General features: G+C 44.5%; 1 protein-coding gene across 1 annotated transcript in view; it reads left to right on the top strand.

Moving 5' to 3' along the window:
• Positions 1-546: 546 nt before the first annotated feature.
• ERGIC1 (endoplasmic reticulum-golgi intermediate compartment 1) overlaps positions 547-15,678 on the top strand; it is a 110,435-nt gene continuing 95,303 nt past the window's right edge. The window contains exon 1 of the mRNA XM_088475815.1: positions 547-752. Coding sequence (XP_088331941.1) covers positions 733-752 — 20 coding nt within the window. The 5' untranslated portion in view covers positions 547-732. The remainder of the gene's footprint in view (positions 753-15,678) is intronic.

Here is a 15,678-nt window from a genome sequence, read left to right as displayed (position 1 = left end):
TACACAATGCTCTGCTCCTGGATTTCCCACCTGTGGTGAAACACCTGTCTCATTAATTATCTAGTTCAACACAGGTGTCTGCAATCATACATTAGGTGGAAAGTCCAGAAGCAGAGCATTGTGTACCTGACGGAAGGGGTCATGTTGGAGGGTAGGTATTATATTACTACGGATGTTTGATGTCTGCGGTATTATATTACTATGGATGTTTGTTGTCTGCAGTATTATAAAAGAAAATATTTTGCAAAATTGTAGAGTGAGATGTAAAATAAAACAGAAGGGGTGAGTAGGTCATATCGCAGGGCTACACGTGCAGACATCAACTTTCTTTTTAATTTAAGTCTGTACTGTAATTGTAATGAAGCCACAGTGCACCTCTTATCACTGGTCACTGGTGATGTTCTACTACAACTGGACTAGGCAGTCACTAATCTCTGGCATCACGCTGATCACCAACACAACAAAGAAAAATGCCCATCTCCGTGATGCCAGGACAGGCACATATGAGAACACCCCACGTGGCTATAGCTGAGTGAGTCTCCTGAAGCCGGGGCCGGATGTGTCCTCTCCGCCTCAGCCAGCTCCCAATCACAGGCTGCTCGGCGAGTATTGCTGACGCCAGTTCCTCTGTGTGTAGCCGGCAGGCTTGAAGAGAGAGACAGTGACCCAGGCTTGCTCGCACTCAGCGGCCCTTGCAAGTCAGCAGCCAGTGTCAGTGGGAGGCGGTACACAATGCCATTTGACTTTAGGAGGTGAGTAATGTGGGCACCATCCTGCACTGTATGTCTGGGAGATGGATGCCCCCCTCCTGGGCAATGGCTGCAGCATTCTGCACTACATACAATATGCTCCATAATTCTCCTGACTCGCAATGAATGAAGTGCTGCAGAATTTCCTATTTCATCAGCACCGACCTGAGTGCAGCTGCATAGAGAGGCAATTGTGTGTCTTTTCTGTATCCAAGCAGTATGCATGGTTTTCCTAGGTGTGTGTGGATGGATATATAGATCTATCTTCCATAAGATGCAACTCAGTGTGGTACACTAATGCACTTTCCTAAGATATTTGTGTTGCAGGATGTACATTGCATTATCCATGATTTCAGTTTCACCTATAGTTGTGCAAAATTAACTGAACAAATCAAGTGTTAAATGTTCAAATGCACTGCATCCAAATGAAATATGAATTTTACACCTCCAGGCAACTTTAACTTTGTGATTTGTACATGTCTTCTTACTATGGGGTTTATGTATCAAGTTGTGTTTTTTTTTTCATAAAATGATGTAGAAACTGCAGTTTCTGCATACATTTATAAATTGTAGCTATGTACTAAAAGAGCAATGCAGGAGATTTCACCAAAATCTCCATCTGAGTGATAATTAGCTCTACATATCGCAATCCCCATTATTATCAATGGGGACCAGTGGAGGATTTTACCTAGGGGTTGTGAGGCTGCAGGCCCCCCCCCTAGTAAAATCAGCCACTTCAGTGATTGCACTGGCTACGCTGTGACTGGAGGTGGCTTCCCATTGGAAGTGCCACCTGCCAGTCACACACAGGAGAGGCAGCCCCAGGGGGGGGAGTGTCTCCTCCCCCTGAGGCTGCCAGTCCGGGCTGCAATTTGCAGAAGTTGCTCTGCCTTTCGGGCAGCCCTACAGGGCTTCTTGGGGCTGCAAACAATGCAGTCCCCAGAAGCCAGTGTTATGCGCGGCGCCACCGCCGCTCATGGACATGTGCTGGTCCCGGCACCTGCCATGTTCATTGCGCAGGCGCCAACCACGTGCAGACTAGCAGCAGCGGCAACCCCTCTCAGGTAAGTGGGCAGGAGCTGCTGCTGATGGCGTCTACAATCTGATCCCTATGTACCAAACTCCAAAAAGCAAAACTTTTTGGAGTTTGGCCCCGGTAGTTTATACCATGGTGTAAACTGCTTTAAGCCTGTGGATGCTTCGGAGCAGGAGAGAGATCTTTCAATCTCTCTTCCGCAGCCTCCGGCTGGCAGTGGAAGATGACAATTGTGCGCATCCGCAGTGTCAGCTTCCACAGGAGAAGTCTTTCACAAATGTAATGCGACTAAGATGCACCAGGAGACTAAATGAAACGTGGCATGGAAAAAAGCAGCGGCTGTTGCAACGTAGCACTTCACATGCTGATTGAGAGTCTCAGTCACACACAGATATACAAGTGTCTAGTGTTCCAGGGTCGGTTCAAATCCCGACCCTGGAAGCCTGACAGATCGAAATCTCGACGCCAACTGGTAAGCATATTTAACCCTCCCCTCTCAGAAGCCCCCTCCCCCCCCCCCCGCACCCTAAACCTAACCCTCCTGGGGGCGGGTGCCTAACCTTAACCACCTCCGGTGGTGCCTAACCCTAACCCCCCCTTCCTGTAGCCTAAACCTAACCCTCCCAGGGGGGGTGCCTAACCCTGAGCTCACCTGGGGGTGCCTAAACCGAACCCCCCCCCCTCCCCCCAGGGCTAATTGCTTGCGACGCCCGGCTTACCTGCGTTCAGTATGCCGGGTGTCAGGATTTCGGCTTGGGGCTAATGATAGGCATCGGTATATAGACGTCTATCTTTAGTCTCCTGCAGGTTTTCAGTGTCGGGATTCTGGCGGTCGGCATTTCGACCACGGGCATCCTGAATACATCCCGCTGTTTTATAGGGCCGCTGTGCCATGCCCAATTTTAAAATGCCAGATGTGCCCTGCCCTTTTGGCGGTGCCCGGCTAAAACAACCTGCCGGTTACCGGCCACACTTTCGGGCCGCAGTGTCTGGCGTTTGGGAAAAATAGTTGTGAAGTGATCATTGCTGATGAATAGATGCTGGGTACAAGCGCCCGGCATCCATTCACAGAGACAAGAGAACTTGGGGACAGCTAGGCATATCCACAAGTGCCGGGCACGCCCCCAAGAGTGGTGAAAAGGGGGCGTGTCTTAAAGAAATGCTTCCTTTCCAGGTGCGCAGAAGTGCCCCTAGAGTGAACACTAAGTGTCACATATCAAATTAATCGTGACAGTCTCCTGGAGTATCTTATTCGCATCGTATTGCGGCTAAGACGCATTTTCGGTAAAAAATACACCCAGCCTTAGCGGAGTCTCTCAGGACTAGGCGCACCGAGATGGGCTGTTTGGCACAACTGCAGCAAAGACAAATGAGGACATATCTATCTTTTTTTCATCACCCTTTGTCTCCTTCTGCGCTTTCTGCCATGTTATTACATCATCAGGTAAACAGGTTTTCTTTTAATGCAAACCAATAGAGAGAGCACTGGCGAGTAGTGCCCAAGAGCAACAACTGTTCTGATTTATATAAATAAATGGCCAGAAAGATAACGCCATGCACTTAGCCTGTATATACCCTCCTGTAATTTACACTAATAAATTAAAGTCCTCTGGTTATAGTAAATGCCTCTAAAGCTGGGTACACACTTGTCCGAGTGACGGATTAGGTAAGCTATACACACTTGCCAATCGGCCATTGTCAAGCCATACATCACAACTGAGCGGGAATTTAAATGTATAATGATTGTGTTTGTTTATAGGGTGTAGAGGGAACACCCATTAAGTCACCTGTCATGAGCGGTAAGTTACATGCGCAATTGAAAGATTTCTCAACCATTTGCATTTTATGGGAATTTAAATGTGCCCGCCCAGTTGTGATGTCAGTGTTGGCGATCCCTGCAGCCAGTATACATGTGGCTGGCAGGTCGCCTATAAACACATGCTGATACACCAATATAGCTGCATGATATATCAGCGTCAGCTGTGTTTCTGGGCTAACCTGATATGCCTGTGAACGATGTTGATCACAACATATCGGGTGTACACACCCGTCAATGCTCTACCAATATATTATTTGTCGTTCCATCGAACGATATAGCTAGTGTGTACCCAGCATTAGGTTTACTAATGCTAGAAAATGTTTATTTTTTAACTGGTTCGGTAAATCATGTCTTCATTCATCATGCCGACATGGTTGAACTGTCCACAGTGTCTTTTTAATGTGATTGTATCTCTTACAGTAACCCTAATGTAAATGTCAACATTTTCCAGATGTTCTGTCCAGATGTCGACATAACAAATCTCAACAGTCACTGTCTATATGGTGACTGTATCCCTTTTTAAACCCTTGCAATGTTTCCATTTGAAGATGGCAACAAATTAGATTTTTGAGGCTAATATGGCTTATTTAGACCATTATTGCTGCCATAATCTCAGAGAATGATATAAATCTTGATCTTCCTGGTGGAAAAAACAGAATGCAGATGACAGTCTGCATGCAATATGCAGTGTGACCAGCGAATCCTGCAACATACTTTACAATATATATGCATTAGTTCAAGTAGCAACCTCAGTAATCCTTAACTTCCATTTAGCCCATTATGACATTACCTCAATCTTGTTGTTTTTATGTTTAGGACCTTGAATGAACTATGGGCCTCATCCAGAGATGTTCCCAAACCCATTGGTTTGCATACATCTCCAATGTTAGAAGATCAGCATATGCGCAGGATCTGTATTGCACATGCACCTGTCTTCTACTGTGAGATCTCTTGCAGTTCTCCAAAGCCGCCTCCTGATTGACAGGCTGAGGCTTTTTGGGGGCGGGGAGTGGGTGCAGCCGGGCCTTCATTCCGGGAAACATTTTCTGGGTGGGCCAAAAATCTGCGTCTTCCGACGCAGACTTCCTGACCCCGGCTGAGCAGTTCTGTTGCCCATTCTGAGTATGCTTAAAGTTACTCAGATGGGCGATTACTGCGACCGAAAGGAGGTATCTTTTTCCTACAGACGACTCCTACTTCATTAGGATTTGTTAGCATCGCTGCTGCGTCCAAAGATGCAGTGCAATCCTAATTGCGTCCATCTCTGAATCAGGCCTTATATTTGCTAGTCCACCACCTTCTTTTTTTTTTTTTTTTTCTTTTTTTTTTTTCTGCAACCCAATGGGTTAATTGTAAATTTTGGGGGATCACAAAAGAGGTGCTTCCCAATTATATTGCACACTTTCATATTTCTCAGAAGTTGTTGCACACTTGAGCCCCAAAAATAGTTTATATTCTTGGAATTCTGACCCACAAGTTGTGCATCTCTGCTCTAGGACATCTTCCCCATAACTTTGTTACAGTTCATCATGCAGACACATTAATATGGGCTATTTCAGCAATGGGAAACTTTGCAGTTCAAATTCTACATAGCTGCAATCTTCTATTTCCTTATGGCTGGTTTATAACCTATTCAGCTGAATCATAAACTAATTATTTTCCACAATGAGTCTTTGAAATGGCCACAGAACTGTGAAGCTTGATGTTTAAGTAAATCTTCCCATGCTGTGATCGTGACGCATGCTTGCCCACAGGTGGTCATATCTGATGCCTTTTTGACAACATTGGGGTATACACTTGTGTCCCTCATGGATGGAATTACTATGGCCGTACGCTTTGAACGTTGTGATGGCAGACAGTGTAATTTTAGTGCGAAGATCTTATACTTGGGAGGACATATCTGAAATATTTTTTCCTTTGCGCAGTCTGACAGTGGAATTTGCTAAAGGTAGAATCTGGCCAAGCCAGTTGTACTAGGGTTTAAGGCAGTGTTGGCTACCCTTGACACTCCAGCTGTTATGGAACTACATAACCCAGCATGCACTGCTACAGTTTTGCTATTAGGGCATGCTAAAACTGTGGTAGGGCATGCTGGGATATATAGTTCCACAACAGCTGGAGTGTCGAGGTTAGCCAACACTGGTTTAGGGGATCCCAACTGCTTTCCCAAGGTCACATTATATAAAACAAGTAGAAACTGTACTCTCTGGAAGTATAACCAGTGATCTACTTATTTACACACCTATGGTGAGAAATGGGATCATATATTTCATACAGCTTGTATATTCTGCTCATACTGCAATGTTGGCCGTTCAGGACAATATTATAAGATATTTGGTCTACAAGTGAGAGCAATGCGAACATATTGGAAGATGAATATTGGCCTAAGTGAGTCATCGTCTTCTGACAGCAATAACTGGCCCCATTAAATTGGATGAGATCTTCCAGCTTGTTTTGAACAACATTATGCAGATCTCATCCAACTAATATCAACCCTAGTTCACAGTGGTGATTTTTGCATGCAGCCCCTCTCAGTAACTAAAATCCACCACGGCCCCCAGTCTCCTAGTCTGTGCACTAGCAGCTGTCAAACTTTCCTTTTGGAGGTGCTCTGCTAGTTAAACCTGGACTGTCATTCCCAGGGGGAGGAGTTTTCTCCCATGGGACACCAAAAAAATGGATCTCGCGTGTTTTGGTTTGCATGTAAGTCCCATCATCGTGATTTCAGGTGTCCTTCACACAGGAGAGTGTATGGGCTGTAGATCATGCTGCAATACTACATACTAGTCGCCGTAAGAGAGGGTTGTAGTGAGATGGAGTGGGTGGGAAGTGTAAAAGACTGCAGGCATTTTCGTCACTGTGTATGTTTGTGAACTTGAAGTGAGCTGCACTTAATTACAACCTTTTTCATAGATGTGCTTTATTCTTTTATACTGCCATGTTTGTGCCTCTACTCTGTCACTTAGTGTAGCCAGCCAGCTCGCTGCAGCCTTTGGCCAATTTTGGTTAAAACAATATTGTGAGCTGCGAGGTGGTCACATTGACTGGAAATTGATGTTAATAATAAAAACAGGTCCAAGTTACACGATTTTAGCTGTTTTTATCAGTTTTTAAAGAAGTCCAGATCCAAAAGAAAAACCAAAACACTTGAGGGCGGTTTTACCAAAACGCAACGATAATTTAGAACCAAAACACGGGGGTCTGTTCACATCTCTAGCACGAAGTATAATTTACACATCGATTGGTACAACTCTGCACAGGGGTGAAAATAAGCATTTTGTTCTGTGCATTCAGTGTTGGAACAATTGCATTCAACTCTGCATGGATAGCTTTTATCTGTACGGTAGTACAGTGCAGTGCATATAAATAAATGTCTTAGAGAAAAATGTTTGTGTTCCAGACACCATTATATAGTCAGCCAGAAGTTATGAGACTAACTGGAAGCAAGCCTTTATAGGACAGCTGTTGAGCAGTTCTGATGTACATCATAATAAATGATCAGTTTAAGAGCCCCCTTTGTTTATTCTGTCGGAGATTGTGGAATGACAAAAATGCCAAACAGCTTTATTAAACTGTAGTGATTGAATGAGCTATTAATAGGGGTTGCTTTATAGAAGTCCCATATGACTCTTTGTACAGGTTGAGTCTCCCATATCCAAATATTCCGAAATACGGAATATTCTGAAATACGGAATATTTTCAGCATGACTAAGATAGTGAAACCTTTTCCTTTTTGATGGTTCAATGTACACAAGCTTTGTTTAAGGCATAAAATTATTAAAAATAAAGTATAAAATGACATACGCTTTGTGCATAATGTGTATATGAAACATAAATTACTTTCATGTATGTACACAACCTTTGTTTGAACCACAATTATTGAAAATATTGTATAAAATTACCTGCATGCTGTGTGTGTATAAGGTGTATATAAAACATAAATGCATTCTGTGATTAGATTTGGGCCCTATTCATAAGACATTTCAATATGGTATACAAATATTCCAAAATACCCTTGGTCCCAAGCATTTTGGATATGGGACACTCAACCTGTAATACCAATCTGAGTTTATGTACATTGGGGTATAGTGTTCACTGTAGGAATTTCTTGGGCAGGTGGTGTTCACTGCGGAGGGCACATTTTAATTTTGAAGGGCAAAAGTTTGGATACGTCGCTAAAGCTGATGCATACAGCTATATTGTTACATTGATTATATTTGTATAATGATGTGTACTGTAATATAATGCCCCAATTCACGTTATGCCACACAATAGTGCCATCAATAAATTTTTATGCCACACAGTAGTAACCACAATTTACGTTAATCTGCACAGTAGTGCCCAAACTCCATTTTATGACACATAGTAGTGCACCCAATTCATAATTGCTGCATAAAATGGTCTAAGATAGCCTATGTCTTGAGAAGGTCCTTCTAACCACACCTGATTGATGTTTGTTTAAATTGAAGTGTGGCATGTAAAAAATTTAGACTTGGTCTGTACTAGGGTTACAAGTCGGTTGTGGTGTCTAACACTATGGGGTCTATGCAGTAAGTTTTGAAGAGAGATAAAGTACCAACCAATCTGCTCCTAATTGTCATTTACAGGCTGTTTGAAAAAGGACAGGAGCTGATTTGTTGGTACTTTATCTCCATCCTCTTTATCTCTCTCCAAGGCTTAGGGCCTGATTCAGACCCGGTCGCTAAGTCTTCTTTAGTCTGTATCAAACATATGGCTTATTTTCTATTGAAATAAAAAACAAAAAAACACTGACAACAGTCTCCAAAGGAAGCCATGTCATGTGTCTGCCATCCTCACATCGCACCCAGATGATGTCATCAACTTACTATGTGCGGTACTCAACAGCTAATTCCCCGTCTTGCTCCCACCTCAGCAGGTAATCGGCGGTTCATCTCTTTTTGTATGCCTCGTGAGCAGCAAAAACGGACCTTGGGCTGACGGGCTGCTAGCAACACTGGTCGGGGGTCCTCAGTGGGCTATGAGCGGCAGTGAATCATGCGTGCAGGGTCAGCGAACAGCAACCCTCTCGTGGCACAGACCACTGATGATGACATGCTGACACTGTTATTTATTATTATTTGCTCAGTTTGATGTTGATTGACTAGCACCAGTAAATTACACTTGTGCTTGCTCCAAATATCTAAGGATTAGAGAGTTTATCATATTTTCTAGCTGGTTTCCAGTAATTGTATGCTGTATGAGGAATTTCTGGATTATGTTATCCAACGTCTGAAATTAGCCATTACATCTAAACAGAGAGTTAGAAGCCACCAGTGTGTTATATTGCAGGTATCCATCCATTTATTTATTCTAAGTATCCTAGCTGCAATTCAAGTAGCGCAAATATCCAAGACTGAAGAAAAGAGCCACTATAATTCATGTATTGCACGTTGTTTGGTGAAAAATAATTGGGCAGATAACTAGGTACAGTATGGATGTGAGAGTAGGGTCACAGTTGATGTAATGTAGAATATTGAATGTGGTGGGTTATTTACTGCACTTTATAAAGGTAATATGTGCTTACTACTGGTTGCTGCTTCTAGCGCCCACATCTATGATCATTAAGGATTTAATGTATGCAGAGTCAGCAGCATGTAGTGTTGTCTCTGCCACTGATCCTGGAGTTTTATATCCTGATTGCCCTACCTTGTTGACACTCCTGAGTATAAGGTGAATAAATATCCTGGATCCGTGTTAAGAGTTCTCTCCAGGTGGATGCAATGTTAATATTCTTCCATGTTTAAAAGCACTTATTCATTTTTTTTTTTAATCTGTACCACTGGTTAATGAAATCCAAAGCAATCCCTGAAGGTAAACCAATGGTCGAAATCCCGACCGCCGGCTTCCCAACTGTCTAATCCCGGCAAGGTACAAATGATAGGTGTCGGGATTTTGACACCTGTCATTAGACCTATGCCGGGAGCCCGGCACACGGCTTACCGACCGAAGGTAAGCCGGCGAAAGCCGCGAGGGGGGATTAGGTTAGGGGCACTCGGGGGTGACTTAAGGTTAGGCACCCCCCGGGAAGTCAGGGTTAGGCTAGGGGAAGGGGGGGGTCAGGGTTAGGCACCCCCCAGGAGACTTGGGGGTAGGCTGCAGGGAAATCGGGGTTAGGTTTAGGCACTTGGGGGTTAGGGTTAGGCACTCCTAAAGGGGGGTTAGGGGGTTAAAATAGGTAAGTTAGTACTTGCCTTTCTAGCTTCGGGATCTTCACCCCTGCCGGGCTTCCGCTGTTGAGATTACAACCGCCGGCCGCATCATACTGATTCCATCACTGAACTCATTGGCCAAAATCTATAACTACTGAACAGCATCCTGACATTAGTCAACCTCTCTTTATCTGCACTCTAATCTACACTGATATAGAAAGGGAATAGGTCCTGATTGGTCCAGTTATTATTATTGATTCATAAGGTGCCAAACAGAGACATACAATGCAAGTAGAACAAATGCAGACATGAATAAAAGTGCAGGAAAGGCCCTGCTCACAAGAAAATTACATTCTATTTGGAAACTGGCATAGCTGAGTGGGGCTCAGAGTACTGTTTGGGACACCAAGTTTTCAACCAACCAGCAGGTCTTCTAGAAGAGCCTTGACTATACTTGTCCATGTGCACTCATTAGTGAACGTGATATTGAAGCTACATGCACACTGTCATGTGCAGCTGACAAATAACCCAATGCATGCCAATATAACCACGCCACCTTCACCATCATCTCACCCCAAATGTCAAGTAATTAAAGTTGTCAGTGCAAGTTCCTATGGATGCTGACTGTTTTACCAGCCTGCTTCGGCCATGTTCTTCAGAGAACTTTTATTGGCAGTGTAAACCATCTGAGCTTCAGAGGGTCCAGGGTGTGATCAGTCTCTGTACTGTCTGATTCCAATCAGATGACCATGTCAGTGAGTGACTTACAATACATAGCAGCGTAGTGCCGGCTTCCTCCCCGTTTCTTTGCTAAAATGGTCGTAGATAAGTGAGGTGACAGATTGGGGGGATTGATCGGAGATCAGATGATATGGAGGGAGGTTTAGGGAACATGATAAGGAGGTGGGAGGGGGGAATGACCCATAAATAGTACAATACATACCCCAGTGTGGTATTAGACATGGCCCTTCTGTGCAGAATACCCCCATCTGGTTTTCGCTGGGTGCATACCCTAATTAAATGTTCTGTACACAATGCTGAGCTTCCAACATCAGTTGTGTGCCGTGGTTAAAGGTGACCCCATTCTAGCTCCCAAATATGCAAATGAAATGTAAAGCTATTAACTCTCTACTAACTGGTCATGGTTTGTTGGAACATATGATGACATCTATTTTGCTCATTCAGGGGGAGGTGTATCAAGCCTTGGAGAGAGATACAGTACTGTGCAAAAGTTTTAGGCAGGTGTGGAAAAAGTGCTGCATAGTAAGAATGCTTTCACACATAGAAGTGTTAATAGTTTCTTTTCATCAATTAACAGAAGAGAAATCTAAATCAAATCAATATTTGGTGTGACCATCCTTTGCCTTTTAAAACGGCATCAATTCTTCTAGGTACACTTGCACACAGTTTCTGAAGGAACTCAGCAGGGAGGTTGTTCCAAACGTATTGGAGAACTAATCACATATCTTCTGTGGATGTAGGCTTGCTCATATCCTTTTGTCTCCTCATGTAATATTAGACAAACTCAATGATGTTGAGATCATCACCTCTAGGAATCCTTGTTGTTCTTTACTAGGAAGATAGTTCTTAAAGCTGCCTGTGTGCAGCTTTGCAACTACGATCCTTGCAGAATCGGGCCCTATATGTCTGTGAATGTCGTAGTTCACAGACATACCACTTCGGCTGCCCAGCACAGCCAATGGTAGATATATTTGAACATCTTGCTGTATGTAGCGGCGGTCAGCCGACTGCTCATACACTTGCTGCAGAGACCACTGCGAGGGTGGCGCGAAGCAACCCCTGGCCCGCAGGACCCGCAAGGGCAGATGATGGTTGTTCAGTGTGTATGAACAACTATCAGCTGCAGATCTCTCGATCTGCAGATATATTTTTTAGATATATATCCACCTTATCTCTCTCCACTTTATTTCAATCCAAGATGTCATAAATCGGACGGGACATTGCATTGTGGATGCTGTACATGCCGCCACTTATCATGTACATACCTTTGTTAATATTGCCAGTATGTACCTTTTTATTGCACTTTACAATGAAAAGAGTCCTTTGTGATTCAAAGAGGGGACTTCTGGGTTTATGATACAGGGTTTATCAGTACACATGCGTCGTGGGGTTAACGCATGTGGGTGGTTGTCATCCAGGTCCTGGACATAGGAGCTATTTTGGCGAACTATAGAAAACTGCTGTCTCCCCACCTTCTCCCTGCTATCCCCGACCCCTGCTGCTACAGCTGCCAATCAGAGGGGCCTGAGGAGAGCTTTATGCCTATCTGGTCACTTCATACAGCTGATTGCCCGCTGCCTCTACCCTCTCACAGCCGGCTCGCTCCACCGCCACACCCATTCTGTCCTGTGTGATATAGATAGACACACACACACCTCCCCTCTGCTCACTTTGCCTAAACCCCTGACCGCCCCTCCCCCGAGCACTGCAGCCGAATCAGCTGCTCCCACTGTGCTGTGGATGGAATTGGTGGCGCATGCGCAGGAGACAAGTCCACGAAGACTCAGCATGTGCAGACTGAGGCAGACTCAAAGGACTTTGGTAAACTCGCAGAAGAAAGGAGAAGACAGGGTCGCCGGGACCCAGGATACCGGATTGCATTGCTGAGAAGTGTGTACATGTATTCCAACATGTTACACCATGATATTGCTTTTGTAAAATGTGATGTCTGGTGTTAATTAACATATTATCGCAAATGTACATGAATAGACCCCCCAAGTATTTTGTGTGATCCGGACTTTTTCTCTGCACAGCTGTTATTCAAATTTGCCTGTAACGAGCCTCCTACCTTCTTTCCATTGCTGAAATATACGTATGTGTGGGGAATAGGATTGAAATGCCGGCGGTTCAAATCCCGCAAGCAGCTGCCCGACAGGATGAAAATCCCGACAGAGGCAGGTAAGTATGCTCACGTCCCGCGTCTTCCCCCCTCCCTTAGTGGACCCTAACCTCCCCCAGGGGTACCTAAACCCTCCTGGGGGGGTGCCTAAGCCCTAACCTCTACCTGGGGGTGCCTAACCCTCCCCCCTAGGGGTGCCTGACCCTAACCCCTCCCCCAAAACCTAACGCTAACCCCGCTAACTGCCCTAAACCGAACCCTCCCCCCCGCGACTAACAGGAAGGGGGCCCCGGATTTACCTTGTTCGGGCACGCGTCGTCCTGAATTCCGGCGTCTGGATTATTATATGCGTCGGTATTTTGACGCCTATCATAAATCAATAGCCGGCATTCTGCTGTCGGGATTACATCCCATATGTGGAACATAACCCATGAAACTCTAGAACTGTTCTAACACAGTAACTGGTTAGCCTTTTATAAATGTGGTCTATTCTGGATTCTTCTGGGTTTCAGAAGATGCATCAAGCTTATGGTGTCACTTTATCTAATGGGTATATAAAAGAGTAAACTCCACACTCTCTCTTTTTTTAATGGGCGGAATTCAATTGTTTTCACGGCCCGCTTTTCCCGTCTAAAGTGACAGGAGATCGCGGGTCACTATGCAATTGTTCCAGATTTTCGAGCTGATCGCGCCCAAAGTGGCCGTGTTTAGTCGCGTAAAGCAGCTAAACCTGACCAAAGTGCTGGGCGCGTTCACGAAAAATGATGTTTGGGGCTTCCCAAATATGTTACTTTTCGCACATTTCAGCTCTCATCCCCCAGGGGCTGCGAGCCTAAATGTACCGCTGGCAGCTCATCGTGCCCGACAGGAGCAAGAACTGAATAGCTCCGTCGGGCGCGATCGGGGCAGGAATCAATTGAATTCCGCCCATAGTGTTCACATCTAATACTATCCAATTGACCTGTGTGTTCAGTCAAGATAGTTTTCTTAACTTTTTTATATCTATTGTGTGAGCCCAATGAATACTAGAAATTCTTCAGCTAATCAAAAATTAAATTGTCTGAATACTTCTGGTCAGACTGTGATCCTGTGTGTGTGTGTGTGTGTGTGTGTGTTTTGGTTTCATTGGCTGTGCAGTTTCTCTGAGGTGCAATACAATCAGTCTGAACTACAAAATGTAAGCCTCCTGTGTGTGGCCAGATTGGCCAAAGATCTGTGCATTAGGTGACTGGGCTGGACAGTAGCATATGCGGGAGATGATCACCGTGTATGCACCTTATAGGCCTGATTACCGTTGCACGCAATGCAGATATTCAAGTAAATGGTCAATGTTTTTCTGCTGCTCATGCATTTAAGTCTCTAAAAAGTCTTATAGCGCATGCGTCCCATGGTGTGTATGCACTGTATAATTTTAATGTTATACAGCCGTGGCTAAAAGTTTTGAGAATGACACATATATTGGTTTTCACAAAGTTTGCTGCTTCAGTGCTCTTAGACCTTTTTGTCAGATGTTACTATGGTATACTGAAGTAAAATTACAAGCATTTCATAAATGTCAAAGGCTTTTATTGACAATTACATTAAGTTTATGCAAATAGTCAATATTTGCAGTGTTGACCCTTCTTTTTCAAGACCTCTGCAATTCGCTCTGGCAATCAAATTCTGGGGCACATACTGACTGATGGCCGCCCGTTCTTGCCTAATCAATGCTTGGAGCTTGTCACAATTTGTGGGTTTTTGTTTGTCCACCCGCCTCTTGAGGATGGACCACAAGTTCTCAATGGGATTAAGGTCTGGGGAGTTTCCTGGCCATGGGCCCAAAATATTCTACAGGTGAATCTGTACACAGCAGCGAAACAGAAAGCTGCGCTTTCCGTTCTTCTATGATTCGCTCTCCCCATGTTACTGTATGATGAAGCGATCCAGACACGGAGCGGGGGTACCGCTGGAGAAATCATAAACTTCTCTACGGTATCCCACTTCCTGAATGGAACGCGGCAGTGAAAAGCCCTGTTTTCCGTTAAGCAGGGCTTTTCACTACTTCATGAATAGACCCCAAAAATAGAAGAATTGCATCATTTTGTGAGAAAACAACTAGAAAAAAGTATGATTTATGTCCAATTGTGTGGCCAGTTAAGCTGGGTACACCTATACAATCATCAGGCTGTTTATCCAATATCGAGAGACCGGCCATTGGATTGTGTAGGTGTGTACGCTGTCCCGATGCTGGAGCGCTAGCCGATAAGCGGCTTTTGACGCTCCTGCAACGGTCGGGATCAGGAGGTCGCACCTTATGTACTGTTTAATATTTATCGGGTCGACCTCCCGATCCCATAGAAGCCCATACACACTGTGCTATGTCTGCACAGTGTGCACACTGCTCACAGGCGGCTGACAGGGGGTCACACTGGGGACAGACTGCACAGCTGATCAGGACAGTTTTACCCGATCAGTCTGCAATCAAAATAGTGTGTACCCGGCTTTAGGCAGTTAGTCCTCCTCATGCTGCCATGAAGATCTGCCTATCGTTATGTGGAGGCCAGAGCTGGAGCTCCATTCACCTCATTGTTAATCTGGCGATGGCAACTATGCCAAAAGAGGCTAAAGCCACCTCAGCAGCATGTGACTGAATCGGCCCCTTGTGTGTGTAAAGATTAGTTATGGCTCTGTTTGGCGTGAGCTGTGTACTAGGGAATGCTATTTGTCACAGCTTTACTTCCTGCACGTACTTTGAGCAGTGCGTGAACGATACTGTGGTACTGAATGCAGTCACATCCCTAATAATGTGGAGACTTCTCTGAAAGGGGGGAGTTACAGGGAACAGAATTAATGAAGTGGAGGATTTATTTTTACATATTAAAAAAATGTTTAGTCCGCCCTGAGTGCTTTCAAATGAAGGAAAATGTGGAGAAACAAGACTTACCAGAACAGACATGTATGTATGCACAATATAGGTGCACACAGTCACAAAGTACACAAATGTGACAATTTTGTGTGTTTACTATTATACGAGTTATTATAAAGCAGTATGCATGATTTCAAAC

This window comes from Taudactylus pleione, unplaced genomic scaffold (genome assembly GCF_031769625.1).
Source record: "Taudactylus pleione unplaced genomic scaffold, aTauple2 ptg000178l, whole genome shotgun sequence".
Lineage (NCBI taxonomy): Eukaryota > Metazoa > Chordata > Amphibia > Anura > Myobatrachidae > Taudactylus > Taudactylus pleione.
The sequence above is the reverse complement of the archived record's forward strand: the minus strand, read 5'-3'. Positions and strand labels throughout refer to the sequence as shown.